The sequence below is a fragment of the Stegostoma tigrinum genome, chromosome 12 (genome assembly GCF_030684315.1).
Source record: "Stegostoma tigrinum isolate sSteTig4 chromosome 12, sSteTig4.hap1, whole genome shotgun sequence".
NCBI lineage: Eukaryota > Metazoa > Chordata > Chondrichthyes > Orectolobiformes > Stegostomatidae > Stegostoma > Stegostoma tigrinum.
In genome coordinates, this window is record NC_081365.1 from 57,577,152 (window position 1) to 57,601,162 (window position 24,011).

The following is a 24,011-nucleotide window of genomic DNA, read 5'->3' on the forward strand; positions in this document are numbered from 1 at the left end:
TTCCTGTAGTTGGCACTGTGATAGATAGTTTCAATATTAAGTAGCTACCTTATTCTAATACAAGTCAGCTACTGTGAGATTGCATCATCCAGTACAGCATATTCTAAAAATACAAGATGAGGAAGGGAGAACAAAAGAACAGAATGTAATTTAAATGGAGAAAACCTGCATAAAGCAACAACTTAAAGGGGCTTGGAGAGTACTTGCGTATGAAATACTTAAAGTCGGCACACGTGCAGTCAGTAATCAGAAAAGCTAATGGAATGTTGGCCCTTATTTCAAGGGGTTGGAGTATCAGAGTTGGGAAGTCATAATGCAACTGTACAAGGTGCTGATGAGACTACATGTGGAGCACTGTAAGCAGTTTTGGTCCCCGTATTAAGGGAAAGGTGTCATTTCATCAGAGGCAGTTCAGAGAAGGTTCATTAGGATGATCCCAGGTATGCAAGGACTGCCTGATCAGCAAAGATTAAACTGGATGGGACTCTACCCATTGGAGTTTAGAAAAATGAAAGGTGATCTCACTGAAACATTTAGGATTCTTAAGGGGCTTGAGAGGGTAAATGTTGGGAGGACGTTTCCCCTCATGGGAAAGTCTAGGATCATACATCTCAGAATAAAGGAGTGTTAATTTAAGACAGAGATGAAGAAGAATCTCATCTGAGGGTTGAGAATCTTTGGAACTCCTTGCTTCAGAGAGATGTGCGGCTGAATGATCTATCCCGCTCCTATTTCTTATGGCCTTGTGATTTTACTCGAACTTCCATTTCCTCCCCAGTAAACTTGAACTCCTTGTTTCAAAAATGGTTTGAACATAATAAAGCAAATTAATTAAAAAAAACACAATTTATATTAACATGATTACATCACTGATTGACTTTTAGATCTGAACATACAATATAGGAGCAGAAGATGACCCTTGAACGTGATTCTCCCTCTCTCTCTCTTTCCCAGGTAACACTCTTTTTCAAGACTGAACAGCAGACAGCAGTGAAAAACGAATACATTCACAGCAGAAAGACAACCAAGCTGACAAACAAATTTGACACAGAACTAGAAGATGCCACAATGGATGCACAACTTGCTCGATGCCTTCAAGTCAAATTTTCAAAAACGTAATGGTGAGGACCATGGTATCCCCATCACAGAAGCTATTCATCACAGTCGGGCATGATGAATACAGTAGCACAAATAGTTCTGGAACAGACCCGCTAACAAATGCCTGAAATTAGTCAAGTACAGAGAGAGAGAGAGAGAGAGAGAGAGAGAGAAAGAGAGAGTGAAAAAGAGAGAGAGTGAGAGGATGAGAGAGAGAGAGTGCAGCTACTTCAGATACAGTTATGCAAAGTAAAATCAATTTGAGGTTTTGGAACGTCATTTTTTATTGGAGAATTGATTTGAAATAAAATATTCCATTTTCAAGTGCAAAATTGGAATATCCTATGCAAGTATAATTCAGAAATTGAACAAAAAGCCTTATCTGAGTAGCAAATGATCCCCCTTATCCCATATGTTACACTTAGAATACCATTTGCTTGCTAATTTCCATACTTACTACTTTTCGTATCTGACTATTAGCACTTAATATATAGCCTACTGTGCTTGGTTTTAATGCATTGTCTCTGGAACTAAAAATTCTTAACGCTAATACTGAAATAACTTTTCATTATGTTTCAAATAGATTATCTATCTACAAAGGATTCATAACAGTTCAATTACATCAAGCAAAACTGCTGCGGCAGTCCGGAACACAATGTAATTTAAAACACCTCAAAACAAAATAAACCCACAAAACTGCCCATTGTACAGATATATCAAATAGAACGTTATACATTAGGCTCTAATTGAGAATGCCGGCTTCACGAAAAGCAGAAAACTAGAAGTCTTGCCCTTCAAATAAACTACATCCTGTTTTCTCATATGTCCAATGTGCCTTAATTCAGTCATGTCTCATGAAGTGAGTGAAAAGAGTGGTGGGGGCATACCTCAGTTGTTCCCCGACAATAACATTGTCTGGATGTGGATGATATCACTATAAGTTTTCTTGTATCAATTTTAAGCACAACATTAAGTGGTAGGCTGTAGATACATTATTACTTTTGTTTGAAACAAACAAGGAATGCTCAAAGAACAATCCAAACTACCTACTTACATTCCTAGCTCAAGGTTTGATATTTCAAATTCCCTCATCAATGGCACCCTAACACCAACTGACACAGGCTCTCGAACAATCATATCTAGCTGCACATCCAATACATTAATGCTGAAATTTTATTGCTCTATCATTACAACCTTAACCAAAAATCATCTTCTAATAGATTTAATTAATTGTCTTTTCTTCATTTACAAATCATAATATGTTGTCATTTCATGATTTAAAAAAGTATCCTCCTGCAATCCTAAACCCTGGATCACATAATTCGTGCTTCCGGCTCTCACTTGACGTGACCTCAGTTTTGGTAACACACTTCAGGCACAGTGTGAAGTTGATGGAGAAGTTACAAAACAGACATAAATAAGTGGTTCAAAGGATGAAGGATTACAGCTACAAGGAAAGATTGCTCTCCTGGACTTGAACCTGGACATGTGTGAGATTGTCTACATTATGTTCAAGAAAGATAGATCAAGTACTTTCTAAAAGGTGAGAATCAAAGAACTGTGAATCAGTAGAGATGTTTAGCAGTTATAGCAAACATTCAAAGCTCATGGGCAGGTACCTGTACAAAATGAATTGAAAAGCATAATACAATATTTCCCCTTTATCTAAAGAGAGCCACAATACAATGAGGTGAAGTTATGTTACAGTAGTTCAGAACTCTGGTCGGAATCCATTTAGGCAATTCTATTAAGTGTGTTGTAACCAATATACACAATCTTTTGAAACTTATACAGAGTCAAGCACTTCCTGGTATCTTGCCCTTGTCCCCTTCATTCAAGATCCCACACTCATGTACATGACAGAAATTGGTAATGTAAACTTGTCGTACTGCAGTTACACCATCTCCATCTGTGGTGATGCAGTGAGGTCACTGCCTGCCACGCCCAGGTTAAGAAAAGCTCCAAATTGCTATACACTTTGCTTCTCAACTATAAGTAGCATAAAAGTGATGGTTTCATTTGTCTAACTTTAGTATGACAACTGAAACACAACTACAAGCCCCTATCCTATTATCTCCTGTATTTTAGCCTAACTGTTTTGACTTCAGTGACTCACATCATAGATGTTGGATCCCTATGAGTTTTTTTTTAAAATAGGTATTTATTTTCAGTGCACCATGGGTCAATCAAGGGCATGACATATTGTCTAGTATGCTCCACTTCTCTGGTTTCAGGACAGGTTATTTCTTGATCAAACCACAAGGGCACATACTTGCACTTAAAAATGTAGGCCCTGTTAATTTTACATATGGGTCACCAAGCACTGCTCAGAAATATCTGCATCATTAATCTAGTAGAAGACAGAATGCTTAACAATTTCTATTACTGCAGAGCTAATGGGATTGTTTTTATTGCTTTCCATCCCACCAGACTTGTTTCTGTAAAGTCTTCAAAAACAATTCAGCCCATAAAGGCTTCTTTATCATTTTCCTGTAATTATGCCTCAACATATGCTGTCTCTTAAGTGTAAATAATTGACCTATTACTCCATATCCACAAAGTATACAGGTTTACAAAAAGTGTAAATGATGGCATATCCTTAACACAATGGAACATGAGCTAGATACAAATCTCAATGCTTCTTAAAGTTGTGATAGTATCAGAATATCAACCATAGATTTGTTCTTCCTTAGCCATCAGAGTTATTGGTTAACCTCAATAGTCTTTGCATAACTTAACAAATCTAGGGTTGCAAAATTCAGCACAAAGTGAGCAGAAAGCACAAATATTCAGAAATAAATGTTAAAGATTTTTTTGACCATTGAACTTCTAATGTTGGTAACAGCAACCGTGAAGTAAACAGTTCCAGTTTTTGACATAGTTTTCCTTTACAAAAATATTATTACCTTTGGAAGCTGACTCTTGTATTTATTTCCTAAGCAGGATTCATTCCAATGTTAAACTGTGGTTATTTCAATTAGGAGCACTTGATGCATAATTACCTTGAGTTTCTGTTGAGTTTTCTCTGGGTCTATATTTTCAGTATCCATCCTGGTGTCATTCAGGATCTGCTCTCCTTCTGTCATCCATGTAGCCAGGTCTTTCATTTCATAGTTGAAGGCGCGCCACTTCTCCACAGATCTCTCAAACCTCCTGGGCAAAGGACAAGTACATTTTTTATAACTTTATCCAAGAATTAACATAAACTTATACATTTTCAGTTCATAACTTAATGACACTGATAATTCATAAAATGTCTCAAAACTGCCTACATTGTACAGTACCCAGGGTTGTACATCAACTACATAAACTATTATTATTCAACTGAATTGTTTAAATTGAAGACTGATGCACAATTGTTTTCCACTAGAGAAGTCAGTAGATTTATTACACCACTCCAACTGGAGAGCTAACTTATATATTTTTGCTCTTTTCTCCACTTTGTATCCTGGTAAGTTGTTGCATTTGTGGAGAGTTGATTTAAAAATAAACAAACTTAATTTCAGCTAAAAATATCATCAGTCCCTGAGGACATGCATGCTTGCTTCTTTGAAATGATGTGACCGAATGCACAAATATTCAAATGCTTTAAAACATGGATATTAAAGCAATTTTCTCTCGATCCGGCAAAGCTTGTGGCACAGTGGCAGCACCTCCACCTTGAGATCGGGAAGGTCTGTGAATGAGTCTCACATGAAGATATGTTTCGCCATGGAAGGTATATTTGTCATGTTGGACAACAGGTTGATTATCAGCCTGGACGTCCTTACAGTATGTTTGATGGTAGGTGGCAAGATAGAAGGGTCTCTCCTGGTCAACCATCATGCAGGAGGCCAAACGAAACAGTGCAGTGCTTTGCCTGTAAGTGTGGATCAATCTATTGTGAGTCCATGGCTTATTGCTCAGAAGCAGTATTGGAAGAAAATACAGACTCTGAATATATCTCCTTCATTACAGATTTTCTATGTTGCGAAATATTAATATTAGAAGCAAGTTCATACAAACCATTTGTTGTGACACAAGACTATTTTTGCTTAAACAATCATTACAAACTGTTGTGTTATTGTATAGATTCCAGACAGGGAGTATATTTAAAATAGTTACCTGACATTATTGCATGTGAAATTATGCGGCAAAGGAACACATCTCACCTTCAATTACCCTCTCAGTGGAAAGAGTAATGGAATAATGGAATGAGACAAGTACAGTGTGTTCAGTTAAATTTATGTCATGTACAGTAACACAAACTCTAAATTATGTATACATCTGTGATACTATAGTGTTTAATAAATAGTTGATATACTTAATAACCATAATTAAATTTCAAGAAGAACTACACCTTTGTAGAAGATGTTACATGAGATAACACATTGGACAGCTTTCAGATCATAAACCAGCAGAAGTGTTTGACCAAAGAAACCACATTTGAAAGGATTGCATTATTAGAATGGAAGGATCTCAAGTCTTTATCTGAAGGAAAGACAAAACAATCTACAATCTTCCCACACATCTTGTATTTACAATTAATCTCAAAGCTCAATTCATTTCAAGTTCTGAATTATTTATAAACCTTTACAACTACGGTTTGCCTAAGGAGAAATGCTACTATATTCCCAAGGCAATTTGTTATGCCCGAAGTGCTTTGAGTTGTTTCTGATAGATTTGACCACACACACTACAAATGAAAACTTTTCAATCATTTTGTTGAGGCGTCAATTACAAGCAAGGCAGCCCTGCTGCCACATAATGTAGAAGGCACCCTGATGTTAGCAGATGACTTTTCAAAGATTCTTGGTAGCAGCATTTGCACTGGTAAATAGAAATGCCTGTCGCTGACATGCTGTGTGTGCTGTTCTTTTCTGATGATATGTGAGCTGAATACACATGGCCAAAAAGAGATGAAGTATAGATCAGCCAGTATCTAATTGTATGGTGAACAGGTTCAAAGCATGAAATTCTCTATACGTGTTCCTATTTATGGACTAATATGCAAACCATCATTTGGGCAATGTACTCCATGAATGACTAGTTCTTTTAAACCATACACCCAAAAGGGTCTGTGCCTTCATGAGGACAAGGCAAGTAAATTGGAGAAATAGAGTTGTTAGTTCACTGAATAATATTACTACCTTATGCATTGTAGACATGGGAAATCATTGTAAGTCTCAGAAGTTGGAATCACTACATGCTTAAATATTTACAAAACTGGTAGTTCCTTTCTGTGGCCTGAACAACTTTTCTGATAGTCACTATACTTGATACTTGTTCATTTTATGTCTCCCATACTGTGAAGTTAGCTCAAAAGTGATAAAGTATACATTAGGCACTTGAATGGAGAAAAGGCAAGTGGTCTAAGTTACAGATAATTTCAAATTAGGAAGCGCAGTTAAATGAAGCATGAACTTGAGAATTATAATTATTTATTGGATAAAATATGCAATGGCATATGGACAATAGCACACAAATGAATAATGGCATATGGAACTTTGTAAGGACAAATACAAAGTAAAATCATACAATCTAAAATATATAAATGTAAAATATAGGGGAGGCGATGGCCTACTGGTACTATCACTGGACTGTTGATGCAGAGACTCAGGTAGCATTCTGGGGACCTGGGTTCGAATCTCACCATGGCAGACAGTGGGATCTGAATTTAATAAATATCTGGAAGTAAGAGTCTAATGATGACTGTGAATCCATTATCGATTGTCAGGAAAATCCACCTGGTTCACTAACATCCTTCAGGGAAGGAAACTGCCATCCTTACCTGGTCTGACCTACATGTGACTCCACTCCACCAGCAATGTGTTGACTCTTAACTGCCCTCTGGGCAATTAGGGATGGGCAATAAATGCTGCGTGGCCAGTGACGCCCTCTTCCCATGAATGAATTAAAAAAAACACTTTCATCCTTCAGGGACAATTTAAGCATGTTTAAATTTTATACAGTTCACAAGCCACAATGTAACTATATAAATAAAAATGGAGAACACAATGAAAAAAAACTAGCTTCAAAATTGTTTAGGCTCCAGTCAGGTCAGGCCTTGAGTATTAGATCAGGTGTGGTCACAACAATGCACAAAATGTAGCCTGAGGTCTTGAAGAGAACACCAGTATGATCCCTCAGGTCTAAATGCCAAACTTTTGAAGAAAGACTGGAGAATGTTTTCCAAAAGAACTGAGGAGAGGTGTTTGCGCAGAAGTGAATGATAGCAACTGGATGGACAAGTGGATGGGCACAGGTTTAAAACAATAAACACTGAACTTAGTAATGATGTTTTAAAGTTTGCCATCACAAAAAAAGACACAATTATGACGTTTGTAAGATTCTGAGGTTGTAAGATTCTGAGGACGTGTCACTCAATCTGAAACGTTAAGTCTGATTTCTCTTCACAGATTCTGCCAGACCTGCTGAGCCTTTCCAGCAATTTATATTGTTGTTTTTCTTTTCAAGATTGTTGTATTTCAGGACAGTCTTAAGTTTAGAGAAAAATGAAGCAGGTCATGTGACACATTCTGAAATCTGACTAGCAATAGCCCCTGTGTAATAAAACTATTAAAGGTCAAAGGGAAGCCCAGATTGTTTTGCAGGGATGATGATGCAAATTGACAACACGGAAGACAACAACAGCAGTATCTATATTCATAGGATTTGTCTGCTAGTCTCTAAAGTCTCAGGAAGAGGTTGAGAATATTTTTGTATTCATTCATGGAATGTGAACATCATTGGCAACACACGCATTAGTTGCCCATTCCTAAATGTCCTTCAATTGAATGAGCTGTTCACACATTTAAGACAGCAGTTATGAGTTAAACTCACTGTACGGGGAAACCGGACTGACGTTTAGCTCATGCTAGACAAGGATTCCACACTTCCTTCCCTAAAGGACATTAGTCGGTGAAATAGGTTTTTACAGCAATTCATCACTACAACTGAGCACTGTTTTTATTTTCCAGACATATTAATTGAATTTCAGTTCCATCAACTGCTATCTCTCATTTCCATCCTTAATCTCACCCATGTACTTGGAGTTTCTATGTGTATTATACTACAATTTGAAGGTTTAAATAGTAGAAGGGGTGGATAGCTCCTCTCATGGACAGGCTCACTGCAGTCTTTGAAATGGTTTACCCTGTATTGGTCTTCACTTTCATCCAGCTCAGTAGTTGTTCGCATGTGACTGTGGCCAGGCATGGATACCATCAGACTTACCCTCAGCAAATTAGGGATTTGCCTACTCTGACATGTAAAGACTGATTCTAGCAGACTGGGAAGGGTAGACCAGTCTAAGGGCCAATGGTCTTAAAGGTAGGTAAGCATCATGCTATGGATCACACAGAGTTTACAAAACATAGAAGATACTCTGGCCACCCACCACATTCACAGCCATTTCTAGCCATGGGTTAAATAGGTTTGGACTTGGGTGCATAAGGCTGGTATTGGACCAAGACAGAGGAGGTCAGGTGTTTGACACTGACAATGTGCAAAATTCCCAGACAATAATCCATGTGCTATCATCTTTCATTTATCATCTATCATCTGTCATCACATGACCAGTGGTAATGGCCAGGTGATGTACCAAGCAGTATGCATTCACCAGGAGATTTAGCTGTGAATCTCACAATGACGGTTCAAGGTTATTTTTCACTGGAAGGAAGCAAACTAGGCATTCGGCAGAACCTGAACGGCACTCCTCAGGATTTTGTTGCTTAATTCCTGAGTATGAGGAATACGTTAGAAAAGGTGTTCTATCAATATTTGCTTTGCCCTTTTCACCTGCCAGACAGAACTGGAAGAGATCCCATCAACATAGTCATAAATTAATCTCAAAAAAGACATTGCCTCAAGTGCTAATGATGGCTAATCATGAGCACTGCCGCATCTAACAGTTCAAAGAGAAGCATTGCTGTTGTTGGTAGAGAGGTAGCTTGGGAGCATCATCAAGCTCATTACATTCTATGAGACTTAGCCATTGGAGAATGGTTAACACAACAAAATCTGTGCAGATTGGGCCTTCTTTCAGAGTGGCCATGGAAAGAAGAATGGTATGAATCTGGCATTAACTTTGTTGTCACAAATTATCACATCAGGAAATTCACTTACATTTCTGTGGGATTGATGATAATCTGATGATGCTTAAACTTCTCTTGCATGACAATAAACAAGCAATTCTCACCAGTGTATTCAACACTTCCTTGAACAGCACTGAAGGAGAAAGGTAAATTCTACAATCCCCAAACAGCGATTATCACTATGCCATAGTGAGACCAGTTAATGTAATGCAAAAGTGCATGCAGATCAGGGATGGCAGATGTAACATTGATGGTTTTGTTTTTCTGATGACGCATTCTGAACATGAGCTCTTAATTCCAAAACAGTTTTCCATCTTACAATTTGCAAAATTATATCTAGGGGCACCCCATGTTATGCACTGGTACCCAAACATATGTGATCATAAGGCAGAGGGACAGACAGAACTCAATAAAAGCCCTGCCTGGAAAGTGGCATGCTGATGTCCCTCCATCTTCCAGGTCCACAACAAATGTCAGCAGCTTGGCAGTGTCACTGTTGGCTCAGTGCTCGTTTGGGTGCACAATGTGCTTCAATAGTTGGCACAAACACAAGGGATTCCAGTGAATTCTGGGACTTCTGTTGAGTGGCAATTTGTTCCAGGAATGACGCATTGTGCCAGAAAATGGGGGAAGAAATCAGATGAGTGAAATATCATCGGGGAAGAGTAGGGAAATGAATGAAAGTAAGTTTGCTAAGATACGGAAAAAGGCTCTCAGTGACCTAACCCTCCAAAAGAACTCAATGCAACTTGAACTTTGCTAAAGAAACACAAAATTCAGTCCACTGAATCTGTGGTGACTCACAATGTTTGTAAGTTGTATTATAAACTACATAATTCACTGTCAATTGTATACATAAAATCTTGCTCTGTGGATTCAAAAGGGAGCCATTTGAGAAGATTTACTTACATAAATAAACATTTAAGTACACACTTTGCGCTCTCCTTCACTTTCAATTAGCCAGATAATAATAACAGGCAATGAAAATGAGTCCTTAGGTATCAAATACACCCATAAAGTGGCCTCTATTAAGAACTGTCTCTGCTGATAACTTTTGTCAATAACCATAGAGCCCTGAATTAGTCCACTCCGGAATTCCAAGGTATCTTATTTCCACAGTTACAGTTTTTAGTTAAGCATTGACTATATTGGTTTCCACTGTACATCTAATTGAGGCTAAATGCAATTTATAGGAAGTAATCTCAACATTCTCCTCTGTCATCCATCCTGATGTTCAAAAATTCTAATTCAAAGGTAAGGTATAAATTTGATTAATAAGCCAAACGTAAATTTTTCACCAACTATCCCTTGTTAACTGATCACACAGCATTGTTATTTGATCATCTCATTTCAATTAGACACCAAAATGACCTCACTAATATAACGTTTTCACTTGACTAATGCATTAAAAGATGGAGGAACAGAAGCTCAGTTTTAAAAAAAACACATATTCAAGTAGCCAACTGCTTAGTGTTTACTTCCAATAGTTTTATGTGAATCGATTCAGAAAGGTGTATACTAAATAGGTTATCTAAGAATGCCCATATATTTTAAGTTTGCTCCATTTAGAACACAGAACATAGAACATAGAACAATACGGTGCAGAACAGGCGCTTCGGCCCTCGACGTTGCGCCGACCTGTGAACTAATCTAAGCCCCTCCCCTACACTATCCCATCATTATCCATATGCTTATCCAAGGACTGTTTAAGTGCCCCTAATGTGGTTTTGGTAATTTGGTTTTCAAGCTACTCCTAGCTTGCACTTTAGAGTTGCTGTACCACACGGTATCTTTACATTGTAAACTTGCCTCATATTATTAGTCAGAGATAGCTCTAATTGAATTTGTACAAGCTGGAGTCTTGCAACCTTATTTTGGTGGTTAATTGTTCTTCTTGAAAACTTTCTGCCATACCGCTGATATGAGATTAATTTAGGCATCTAAAATGTCAAGACTGACATTGAGCTTTGCCTGCTGCTTTTTCCAAATGCTACTAACAGTTATTTTGTTAAAATGGTCAATAATTATTGATTCAATTATACCAGAATTACCCACAAATTTCTGATTGAGACCCACGATGTCTAGCAGTGATTTGCTTCAGGACTGATTTCATTCACCCATCTTACAATGCAGGAATCCGTATAAATATCAAAACACAAATTCAGACATTAGCGAAGTAGTTTCAGTACATTCAGCTAATTTTCTGATAGATTGCCAACATTAATTTATCATCTTCGATTGTAAATGTGTTGCTGTTTGACTGGATAACAAACAGCCCTCTTGGCAGTGTATGTATCCTTGTAATAATGAATCTTTATTCTTATGTAGCACTTCAAAATGTCAACCACGATGCAAGTACTTGCTTGCTTCACTGTGCTGTGCGTTTGTTGTGAGTTCCCAGCAACAGCAATGTCAGCAACCTTCATTATAACACTATAGTTTTCTCAGCCTCAGAGTTAACAGCAATCATAAGACACTAAGGAGGTCATCATTAACCATATTTCAGCCTTGGTTATCTCCAAAATTTGTCTAAGCATCAAAAAGAAGTACAAAGATCAATAGAATTACTTGCTGCAAGGTAGCAACAGCTAAGATACGTCTCTGGAGGCTGTTTGCCCCACTTGGTGAAGAAGGTACGTACCACAATGTGACTGACCTGATTACAGAAGCATGGTATACATTTTCACACATAATAGGAACTGCCGATGCTGAAGAATCTGAGGTAACAAGGTGTAGAGCTGGATGAACACAGCAGGCCAAGAAGCATCAGAAAATTTTCTGAAGAAGGGTCTAGGCCCAAAACGTCAGTTTTCCTGCTCCTCTGATGCTGCTTGGCCTGCTCTGTTCATCGAGCTCTACACTTTGTTACACATTTTCACAGCCTCTTTCTTTCAAGTATCTACCGTACAATCTCGCTTCTCATGCTAGTGATGCAAATGATTGAGCTGAAACCTCCCATCAGTGGAACGTATTCATAGCTATTTGTTCAAGAATACCGAATTAAACATAAAGTTCAATTGGGCAGGCCTTTTAGCCAGTCAGCAGAACGAAGGATCCATTTACTGACCTGATGGCCTGTACAGACAACTAAAGAAGTAGTTTCCAATATTTCCTGCTGCATTTTCCTTAAGTTAGGGCCCACTTGAGAAAGACAACAAATTTCAAGAGTAGCAAATAAAGAGAAACTAATTACCCTGCATTGTTACCTTGCCTAGCATTGGCTGGGCTGTAAAATAAACAGCTGTGATTGAACAACTTGGGTAATGAGAATTCCCTTTTCCTATTTTAAATGGAAAACCAGAACAAGGGTAAAAGTTTCAAATTAAATAGAAGTCTAAAATGCATAAAAATGAGGAAAATAAAACACACAAGCAAATAACATTCAGTGGAAGTATTCTAATCATGTCGAAACTACTAGTGGAAGATGTAGTGGAACACAGGAGACTTTTTTTGGCAAATAAACACAATTCAAGATTGAGGGACAGCATGAACTACAAATGCTGGAATCAGAGATATTGCAGTGTGGAGCTGGAGGAACACAGCAGGCCAAACAGCATCGGGGAGAGAAAAGTTGTCGATTCGGGTCAGGACCCTTTTTCAGAAATGGGGAGAGAGAAGGGATCTGGAAAATAAATAGAGAGAGGAGGGATGGGGCTGAAAAAGGTAGGTGGGATGGTGATAGGTGAATGCAGGTGGGGATTGGTCAGGAGAATGGGTTGGGTGGATAGGTGTGAGAGAAGATGGACAAGTTGTGTCAGGTCAAGGAGGTGGGGGTAAGAGGGAGGCTTGGACAAGGGATGAGGCCGGAGGTGGGGAGATTTTAAAACTGGTGAATACCACGTTTAGGCCATCGGGCTGCAGGCTCCCGAGGGGGAATATGTGGTGCTATTCCTCCAGTTTGTGGGTGGCCTCATTGTGACATTGGAGGCGGTCCAAGATGGGCATGTCAACCATGGAGTGGGAGGGGAAGTTAAATTGGCTGGCGACCAGAAAGTGGTATCATTTGTCACGTACAGAGTGTAATGCTCTACGAAATGGTCTCTGAGTCTATGCTTGGTCTCACGATGTAGAGAATGGCACTTCAGGAGTTGCAGATACAGCAGACCAAGTTGGCGGATGTACAGGTAGACGTCTGTCGGATATGGACGGTTTGCTTTGGGCCTTGAATTGAAGTGAGTTGGGGGTGTGTGTAGGGGCAGGTGTAGCCCTTCCTGTGGTTTCAGGGAAAGATACCAGGTGGGGTTAGTGGACAGCCTGGAGCAGACAATGGAGTCGCGAAGTGAGTTGTCCCTACAAAAGGCAGATAGGGATGGGGAGGGAACAAGCTCCTTGGTTGTGGGATCAGATTGTAGGTGGGGGAAGCGGCGGAGAATGATGCTTTGGATGCGGAGGTTGGTGGGGTGATATGTGAGGACCGGGGGATTCTGTCTTTATTTTTGTTGAAGGGAGTGGATGTGAGAGCAGAGGTGTTGGAAATGCAAGATATGTGGTTAAAGGCACTTTTGCAAGTGCCTTTATGGCATATGTGGTTAAAGGCACTCCTTGAAATAGGAGGACATCAGGGATAACCTGGATGGATCAAGATTCTATAGCTTCCTGTGTCAGAAAATGTCCTGAATGACTGAATGTGAAGTTGAATTTAGCTTCCCTCAATCTGATAAAGGCACACACTGTTTGCTTGGAGAATTGAGCAGTTGAACACTACGTCCAGAAGGAGACAAACATGTTTTGGCACCAATAGCTTTCAGTATTTTTTCCTAACTTGTCAATGTAGCTTGAAGCTCTTGCTACCACATAGTTTACTGACTCTTGTTATGCAAGACAAATGTCTCAACTTGTTAATTCTCTACCACAAGACAGGGCCTTGGACTCAGTATTAAAAGGAGGAACGTGACAGCAAGTGATTAAGGCAGTTAATGGAATGCTGTCATTTGTTATGAGAGGAATTGAACATAAAAGTGAGGCTTTTTTACTTCACTGCATTTGTGAAACCACACTCGAGTTGTTGAGTGCAGTTTTGGTCATCTTATTTCAGGAAGGATGCCAATGCATTGGATGCGGTTCAGAGAAGTTTAGTGGCTTGATACCAGGAAATTAGCAGATTGTCTTATGCGGAAGGATTGGATAGGCTGGGCTTGTTTTCACACAAGTTTAAAAGAGTGAGGGATCACTTGGCTTAAATGTATAAACTCCTGAATGTTCTTGATAAAGTGAATGCAGAAATGATGTTGACTCTTGTAGATTAAACCAGCCTCAGGGACACTACTTGCATGTGAGGGGGTCCTGCTTTTAAGGCAGAAACAGGATTATATTTCTTTCACTGGAGGATCCGTTTTGGAACTTCTGCCTCAGAAGGTGGAGGTGGGGTTATTGAGCATTTTAAAAATTAGTATATCATAAGATATAGCAGCATAAGTAGGCTTTTCAGCCCATTGAATCTGTTTCAGCATTTTCAATGAGATCATGGCTGACTTAATAATGCTGAGCTCCACTTTCTGCCTTTCCCCTCCATAGTTGACTCCCTTACTGATTAAAACTCTGTCTGACTGAGCCTTGAAATCCTCAATGGCTCAAGCTCTACAGTCCCATGTAGTAAAGACTGCCCCTGATTCACTACTGTCTTCGAGAAGAAACTTGTTCTCATGTCCATCTTAAATGGGTGACTTATTACAAAGAGATTATACCTTCTAGTTCTAGACTTTGCCATAGTTCAGTTCAGTTCAGTTTAGTATGAGTTCATGGTTGACGGTGAGAGATTCAGTGATGATAATACTGTTGAATATCAAAGTATGAAGGTTAGATTCTCACTTCTTGAATATGGTCATTATCTGGCAATCCTGTAACACAAGCAATAATTGCATCTCACAATTGACTGTCACTGATTATATTAAACAAGACATAATCTAATTATCATCTCTGGGAGTTAGGAATAGCCTGAAACTCAATCACACATGAGCCATAGAAGAACAGTAGCTACAAGACACACTGGAATGTTGCAGTGAGTAACTCTCCTTCTGCCTCTACAAATATGCCTACCATTTAAAAGGATCAAGGTGGGACTATAATGGAATACTCCCCATTTGCCTGGATGGGGGCAGCTCCAACAACACTCAAGAAGCTTGACACCATCCAGAACAAAGTAGCCCACTTGATTGGTGCCAGATCGATAAACATCCACCAACGAAGGTGAGTAGCAGCAGTATGGAGCATCAAGAAGATGGGCTGAAGAGATGTGTCGAGGCTCCTTGGACAGCATGTTCCAAACCCATGACCACTTCCATTGAGAAGGACAGAGACAGCAGATAGATGGGAACACCAACACCTGCAAGCTCCCCTCCAAGCCACTTACCACCCTGACTTGGAAATACATTGTCACTATTGTGGGTATACCTTGGCTAATGGACTGCAAGGGTTCAAGAAAGCAGCTTCCCTTCTCAGGTGCAATTTGAGATGGGCCATAAATACTGGCCCAGTCAGTGATACTCACATCCCATGGAAGAATGAAAAAGAAATACATGAGGGAAACAACTGCTCATCGTGTATTCTATCACTCCTATAAGAACATAGAACAATACAGTGCAGAACAGGCCCTTCGGCCCTCGATGTTGCACCGACCTGTGAACTAACCTCAGCCCCTCCCCCTACACTATCCCATCATTATCCATATGCTTATCCAAGGACTGTTTACATGCCCCTAATGTGGCTGAGTTAACTACATTGGCAGGCGAACGTTATACAGTTTAATAAAGTTGCCTTCTAAAATTGTTCTGAAATCCACTGCGTAAACTAACTCAAACTCTCCTCACAGGAAAATCCATTCATGCTCAGGATCACCCTAATGCATGCTCTCTGGACGGTCTTCAATGTCTGTCTGTCTTTCCTTAGAAAAGTGGACCAAAACTGTTCAGAGGATTCAAGGTGTGGTCTGACCAATGCCTGACATAGTTTCAGGAAGACTTGCCTATTTTTATGCTGCATTCCTTGGAAATAAAGGCAAACATTGCATTTGCCTTCACTACTACCTGGTAAAGTTGCCTTTTATTTTATTTTTAATGATTTCTGCATGAGAACATCTCAATTCCTCTCAGCAGCTGATTTCTTCACCGAAGTAACATTTAGCTCTTATTTTTCCTGCCCAAGTACGTCATGCCACATTTTCTCACATATTCTGTGGGCCACTGATGCTTTTTGATTTTTGAACGCTTTACAGTTTCCATACACAACATAATACGAACATTGTAAATTAGAAGTTAAGTGGCATGCGTTGTGGTAAAGGATATCATTACGGTCTTTGGGCAAAATTACGATAAAATAAGAGGAGCAAATGCTATGATGATTGCTGTTTAAACCATGCAACAATATTAATAAAATTAAACAACATTCTCCAATCAACAGTCATACTAAATTATATTTCATAACATATGCACTGGTGCCTACAATATTAGCACAGTATAAGTCTATGTAACCTTCAGATATATAAACTAATTCAGTTTCTGTGTTCAGAGCAGTCACCTTTGTGTGGTTTAGCTTGTAAGTAATAGACACTGCCTTACATGAGTGGTGAGTTGATGATCCAAACCATAAATTAATACAACTAGAAATGACCCGTTTTGCAAAACAACAATCTGTCTAACACAGTCTTGAATATATTAAATGACACTGCCCCGGCTGCTTTTTGTGGCAGGGGTTTCTAAAGGCTAATAGCCTTAGGGAAGAATTCCTCCTCATCTCCCCTATTTGGGAATCCTCCAGAAAATAACACAGTTCCCTATTATGGAAGGTCATCTACATTGCCAGGCCAATTATTTGCACTGAGCTCAGCCTCCATGTTGAAATGGCAAACTGTAATCATTCAGTATACCATATTAATATAAAAAAGTAAGCAATTTAGTAACACTTCAAGTCAATGGCAGGAGCTTGTGTTTTAATTTGTTTCAGCTCCAGGACTTGTGCTTGCTTTAAATCCATAGAAAGAGCTGAGAACAGAATTAGGGCTGTTGGGTGTTGGAAGGTTAGGTGGTGGAAGTTGCAGGCTGCATGGGTTACATTTGCAATGGCTGGGATATCTGAAAATGTGGATTTCTGGGAGACCCTGTTGAATTTAACAGTAGAACCTCATGTAGCACGTGTCTCAGTTTACTGGCTGTCAGATGAGAGGTCTAGCTGTTGGCAGAGGTAAGGTCGTGAACACTTTGTGGAGGGTGAGCAAGGAAATTAAGGGACTGGAGAAGCCAGACACAAGCCTACATATTAGACACAGAAGGTGGCTATTGGGCACTCAAAATGTGCTCCATTAAGATTATAATTATTCCAGCGAAAGTAGAAACTGCAGATGCTGCAGAATCTGAGATAACAAGGTGTAGAGCTGGATGAACACAGCAGGCCAAGCAACATCAGAGGAGCAGGAAGGCTGATTTATCGGGCCGAGGCCCTTCTTCTGAAAAGATGTATCAACGCTCCTTAGACAGCATGTTCCAAACCCATGACACTTCCACTGAGAAGGACAAAGACAGCAGATACATGGGAACACCAACACCTGCAAGCTCCCCTCTAAGACACTTACCTCCAAGCCACTTACTCTGAAGAAGGGCCTAGGCCCAAAACATCAGCCTTCCTGCTCCTCAGCTGCTTGACCTGCTGTGTTCATCCAGCTCTACACCTTGTTATCTTATGATTATTCCATGTGTGTTTTGAATTCCACATTCGCATGCACCCCGAAAACTTTCGATTCTCATGCCTAACAAAAATTTGTCAATCTCCACCTTAAGTCGCAATGGTGGCACTTGCTAACAATATTGGCCAGGAGCCAGCAGCAGAGCAAATAATTGACCTGGCAATGTCGAAGACCCAGAGAAAATAGGAAATTCTTGTTGTAGGGTTCTACAAGCACAAAGGTCAGGTGAAGGAGGGATCTCCGTTAACAGAGCGCTTCATCTTTGGTAATCTCTCCCCCAGGTGGCAGTAGGGGCTGGGTCACTTAGTATATTCAGAGCTGAGTTAGACACATTATTGCTTTACAAGAGTAAGTTAAGGGGTAGGTCAGACTTAATTTTTGGGGTCATACTTATTTAAAGTTTGGCTGATTAATTATTCGTTCAAGTAAATTACTGTCTATCACTCACAAAAAGGTGATTACACAGAGCAGGGTAATTGGATTAATTTGTGCATCTGAAAGGAACACAAGTTTATGAGGGCCCGGTCACCATGGTAATAGTTTCGACATCAGTGCATATCTTATGAATTATCATTGTTAAGCACAGCTGTTGATTGGAGGATATTGTTCAATATTTCCATTACATGGTTTATAGAAGAACATTAAAAAATGGTCTTCGTGGTATTTGCTCCTTAAGTACACCACAATTATCCCCAAAGACCTTAATGATATTATCCATCACATAACTCCTAATTTATAATGTTCAATTATATATGCATATGGAATTGGCAAAACATTCGAAGGTCAAACCGCAGCAGTAAAGGAAATTATGTCAGTAGTCATTTACTTAAAAAATGAAGTCTCACAATTAGTGATACTAAGCTTGGATTTTAAGAGTGTGTATATTGCAGAAGCAAGGTCACAGGAATTGAAAAATTAACTGGATTAAGTTAAAAGTAAAGGCTCGAACATGAACTGAGCCTGCACAGATAATCAAATGAGGGCTGTAACAAAAATGCCCACGTTCCTGCCAACTGCAGAATTGGGGACACGTCACTCAAATGTGCCATCGCCCTCTCTTCATATAGTTCACCTATTTGCCCAAATGTGGATAAACATGACTGTCCACACACTCCTATCCCAGTCTTTCCTCAATGTTACAATACCACAAAAGGAAAATAGAAGAGACAGTCCCAATAATTCTGGGCCATTTGATCAAAATTGGTAAATGAACTATATCTCTTTCTGATTTCAGAAAGCTCCAGCCTTTCAGGCGAGAGCAGTTAATTAATTTCGGATTACTTTCTGTAAATAAAAAACATTCAATTTTATGAGTTGCTAATAAACGTATATAATGTAGAAAACACACATGAACTAAGTAGAAAGTCCAAGTTGAGTACCAGCTGTTCAGTAAAACCTTAAAATCTCATGGGTGAAAAGGAGTAAGATGAAGTAGACAATTTACTCATAAGGATTAGGAAGACATTTTTAAAACAGTCACGAGGACTTGTTGACAGCTTCATGGACCACAACATCACCTAATGCCTGTCTGAGTTAGACAGAGCAGGCAAGCCAGGGTTTTGGTCCTTTTGTTGTGATCTAATTTATTGGCTGATTGAGAAACAAAAAAGTGCAGCAAACACTGATGGTTTTCGGAGATGGAGTAAGAAATTGGCATGAAAACATGAAAAAAAATTGAGCAAATGTAATGGACCAGATAGTGTGTAATGCAAAAACATTAAGTGAAAATGAGTTGAAGCAGGCAATTAAATAGCTTATTTAAGTCCCAATTAAATAAATTTAATTCAGCAATTTAATGAATCTGAACTGTTTATGCCAACGTATTAAGGCGGAAAGAGACAGAGAGACACTCTGTCACAGCTCAGAAAGGAAAATGCATGTGTTGCTGCACCCAGCTGTTGGAAAACTAACCTGATCCTTCACTAATCACTATGACACCGACCACTGCATGGCTGCAAATGTCTTATTGAATCAGTGTGGGCCACAATATATGTGAGAAATAATTGGCTGGATATCCAGGAAAATTAACCACACACATACCGCCCCCCCAGAACAAATCAATCGCTCATCCTTTGCATATTTGTCTTCATCTTGACGTTATTCTCATTTTTAATGTGCCATATCCAAAGAGTAACACAGCAATTCAGGCTCATACTTGGTCCAACTACAATTGTCCTGGATATCGTATTTTTTATTTTTTTTCCTCACAGGAGTCTTTTCATCATATTCTTTCTGGTTCCTTTTGGCATTTTTTGAATGGTGAACTTTTCTGCAGTAACAGTTCGGTGCCTTCTCTCTCGTGTTTTCTGTTCAAGTACTCTCACAGAAGACAGAAATGAGTGTAAGCAGCCTCTGTAGTTTATATTTAATTAGATCTGTCAGGTTGATTGTGCAGTTCTTTTTTTGTGGGAGACAAATCGCAGCAACATCAATCTTGGAGGGTATCGAGTGTGACTAAGGAAGGAACAATGAAATAACAACATTTTGTATTTAAATAGTGCTCCACCACAGTTCCAAGATATCCCTACAGAAACTCCTCAAGGAAGATATCTTTAAACGACCTGTTCAGAGGTGTACAACAAACCTCTGTTGGTGGGACTTGAAGCCAGCCACATGGGACATTACCAGGCACAAGATCAGGGTTCCTGAGGGCACTGTCCGAGGCCCCACCTTCTTCAGATGCTTCATCAATGATCTCCTCTCCATCATTAGATGTTTGATGATTCTTGCACAATATTCGGTACCTTTTACGACTCTTCAGTTACTGAAACAGACTGTCTCCAGAAGCAGCAAGACGTGGACAATAAACTGTCTCAGCCCAACAAGTGGCAAGTAATATTTGCACCACACAAGTGCCAGGCAATGGCTATCTTCAATGAGAAAGAATGTAACCATCATCCTTCACAATCAATGGTATTACCACCATGGAATCCCCATCAATGAACACGCTGAAGGTTATCATTGACCAAAAAATTGAACTGGAATAGCCACATAAACACAGTGGCGACAACAGCAGGTCAGAGGCTCAAATCCTGCAGCAAGTAACTCACCTGCTGACTTCTCAAAGCCGATCCACAATCTACAAAGCACAAGTCATTTGTCTGATTGTACACTCTTGACTTGCCTGAATGAGTACAACTCCAGCAACATTTAAGAAGCTTGACACTCTCCAAGAAAGCGCAGCCCGCTTGATTGGTACCACTTCTGCAAATACTGACTCACTCTGCCACTGCAGGAACAACAATGTGTACTCACAAAAAGATGCAGTGCAGAAATTCACTGACATTCCTTAGACAGCAACCTCTGAACCCAGTGCCACCCAGAAGGCCAATGGCACATACATGGTGGGAGCACCATTACCTGCAAGTTTTCCTCCAAGTCACTCACCAACCTGACTTGGAAATATACAACAGTTCTTTCAGCATTGCCAGGTCAAGATCCAGGAACTCCTGCATGAATAGCTTTGTGGGTGTACCTAAACAATGCGGACTGCATGGCTTCAAGAAGGCAGCTCACCACCATCTTCTCAAGGAGAATTAGAGATGGGCAAGAAATGGTCATTCACCCAGCAAAGCCCACATCACATATACAAATAAAAAGAACATTCAATGTGTTGTATAAGGTTGTAAGGAGCTGAAATGGTGAATGATGAGGGCCAATAAGCATCACTCATGATGATGAGATATTGACTTGTGGGAGAACAGCTTAGGATCCTGAGGGAGGATCATTTCGGTCTTCTTCATGCCTTCTGTAAAAATGTCCATTGCATTAATGTAACTTACACATACTTGATATCATTCAATAAACTATATTTTGTTTAAGACATGAGTCCTTTCTTTGGATCATAAAAATTCTCTGTTTACCACACCTGACCAATTGGATCCTAGAGATCCCTAGAGAGAGAGTATGATAGCTACTAGTCAACCAAAATGCTTGTGCAAAACGATGAGCAGTGGTAAGTGATGCTAGGAACTGCAGACGCTGGAGAATCCGAGATAACAAAGTGTGGGGCTGGATGAACACAGCAGGCCAAGCAGCGTCTTAGGAGCAGGAAAGCTGACCTTTCGGTCCTAGACTCTTCATCAGTGGTGAGTGTTGTATTATTGTAAAGATGCTGGATCAGATAGGGCTGTACCTTTGAGGCAGTAACGTACATTACAATATGTTCCCTTTGAAGATGCCTGCTCTGCCTCCAGTCACTTTGTGCAATGGGGTCAATGTTGTCCACCAGTTCCATGTATATAATACATGGTAACATCAGTAAACACAGAAGAGATAGCGTGTGTGTAAGGCTGTGATATTGTAGCCATGTAAATATTGTTATATTTAATATCAGGATACCTGACTCAACAAGAACACAGGTTTCCTGGTATATGTTGCAGGTCTGACATACAGAAAACCTCAAAGCACAGCAATGAGAATTCATTTTAAAACAAGTTTCAGCTTACTGCTAAAGGAGGAGATGTTAGGGCACTTGCTCAAAGAGTTTAGGATTACACTGCATCTTAAAAGGAGAGAGAGGTGGAGGCAGAGTACTGTGGTGGGAGCTCTAGGCCTCAGTGCTCAGAAGGTAAAGTCACATCCACCAGTGGAAAATAAGGGAAGTGAGAAGGCAGGACAGCACCGGGAGAATAAAGAAATCGATAAAGAAAGATGCCAAGCAGCCATCCTTGTGACCTTTACATCTATTTTTCAAATCATTTTGCACTTTTGAAGTTTGTGTTACAGGAAAAAGACAGGTCACAGAGGAATTAGAAAATACAACTTGTCTCAGGGAGAAAAGCTGGGTTTACACATTGGGCGTGTTCAAATTCATCATTTGGAACACAAGGTAAATATAGAAAGCAGACATAAGTAAAACTGGCTAACTATAAGATAAGGAGCTTTGGTTTGGTTGTAAAACAGAACAGGACTACACTCTACAATATAGCAATGTTCTAACTGCCGCACCACAACCGCACTTCATTTTACAATTAACAGCAACAATTGCAAATCTAAATATAATGTAGGACTAAGGGAAAGCATTTAAAATAGGACACAATACTATTTTTAGAACCTTGCGGCAGTTACAAGGACTTTGTCGCTAGCACTAAAACTGTCAAGGGCGATGTGTTACCTCCTATAAAGCAGACACACTGTATCGTGCACTACTGATGCATGTGACAGACCAGCAGGCTACTGGTGTCAATGAACTCTCGGGACCAAAGGTCATGCATATAAAGAGCTGCTGGTCAATCAGATGGAAGCAGTTCCACGGAACACCTGTGTCACTGATCAGGTGGTGGCTGCTGCTCGTAAGACACCAACTCAAGGGACAACATCATTACTGGATCAAGGCCAGAGCTGACTCGATGATGGCACGGGGAACACGGATAAGATCTGGGAAAGCGGATGGAGAAATCTGAATGGTTACTAGCAGTGAGATGAGACCCTTCAGTACTCATTCATTACCCACTTAAGGGCCTTAGTTGTCAGTGGGTTAAGTGGCTGTCCAACTGCTTTCCCACTACTCACTTAGTCGGGAAGGGCAAAACATTGCACCAAACGAATGAGAAAAACAGCAGAAGCTAAATTTGGGGAGATTAGATTTCTTGAGTGTTCTGAATCACCTGTTATTATCATTCATATTGCAAAATGCTCTTCACTTCAATGTTCATAACTCAGATTGAATTAGACTTCTGGATGTGAGTTTGCTCGCTGAGCTGGAAGGTTAGTTTTCAGACGTTTTGTCACCATTCTAGGTAACATCATCAGTGAGCCTCGGACAAAGTGCTGGTGTTGTGCCCCATACCTCGTCGGAGGCTCATTGATGATGTTACCTAGAATGGTGACGAAACGGCTGAAAACTAACTTGCCAGCTCAGCGAGCAAACTCACATCCAGAACCTCAACCTGAGCTACAAATCTTCTCAAAACTCACTAGAATTAGACTTGACAGTAATCCATTCTAAAATAATGGCATGTATTTTCTGCTGTGATAAATTTTCTAAATTATATAATAGAAGCAGCTAATATTGCTGAATAAGATTGAAAATATGCAGCACAGAACTCATAGAATCTCTCCTTAATTATATTCCTGCACTCAGAAAATGTGGTTGACAAATAAGCTCTTGTAGTCCATGTGGCATAGGCATACATATAATGCTGTTAGGGGGTGAGTTCCAG

The 24,011-nt window shown here is 39.7% G+C and overlaps 1 protein-coding gene across 11 annotated transcripts in view; it reads right to left on the bottom strand.

The window, feature by feature from the left end:
• Positions 1-24,011, bottom strand: part of dmd (dystrophin) — a 1,835,475-nt gene that overhangs the window by 797,737 nt on the left and 1,013,727 nt on the right. For all 11 annotated transcript variants that reach the window (XM_059650343.1, XM_048540566.2, XM_048540567.2 and 8 more), the window contains one exon: positions 4,101-4,251. In XM_059650343.1, coding sequence (XP_059506326.1) covers positions 4,101-4,251 — 151 coding nt within the window. The remainder of the gene's footprint in view (positions 1-4,100; positions 4,252-24,011) is intronic.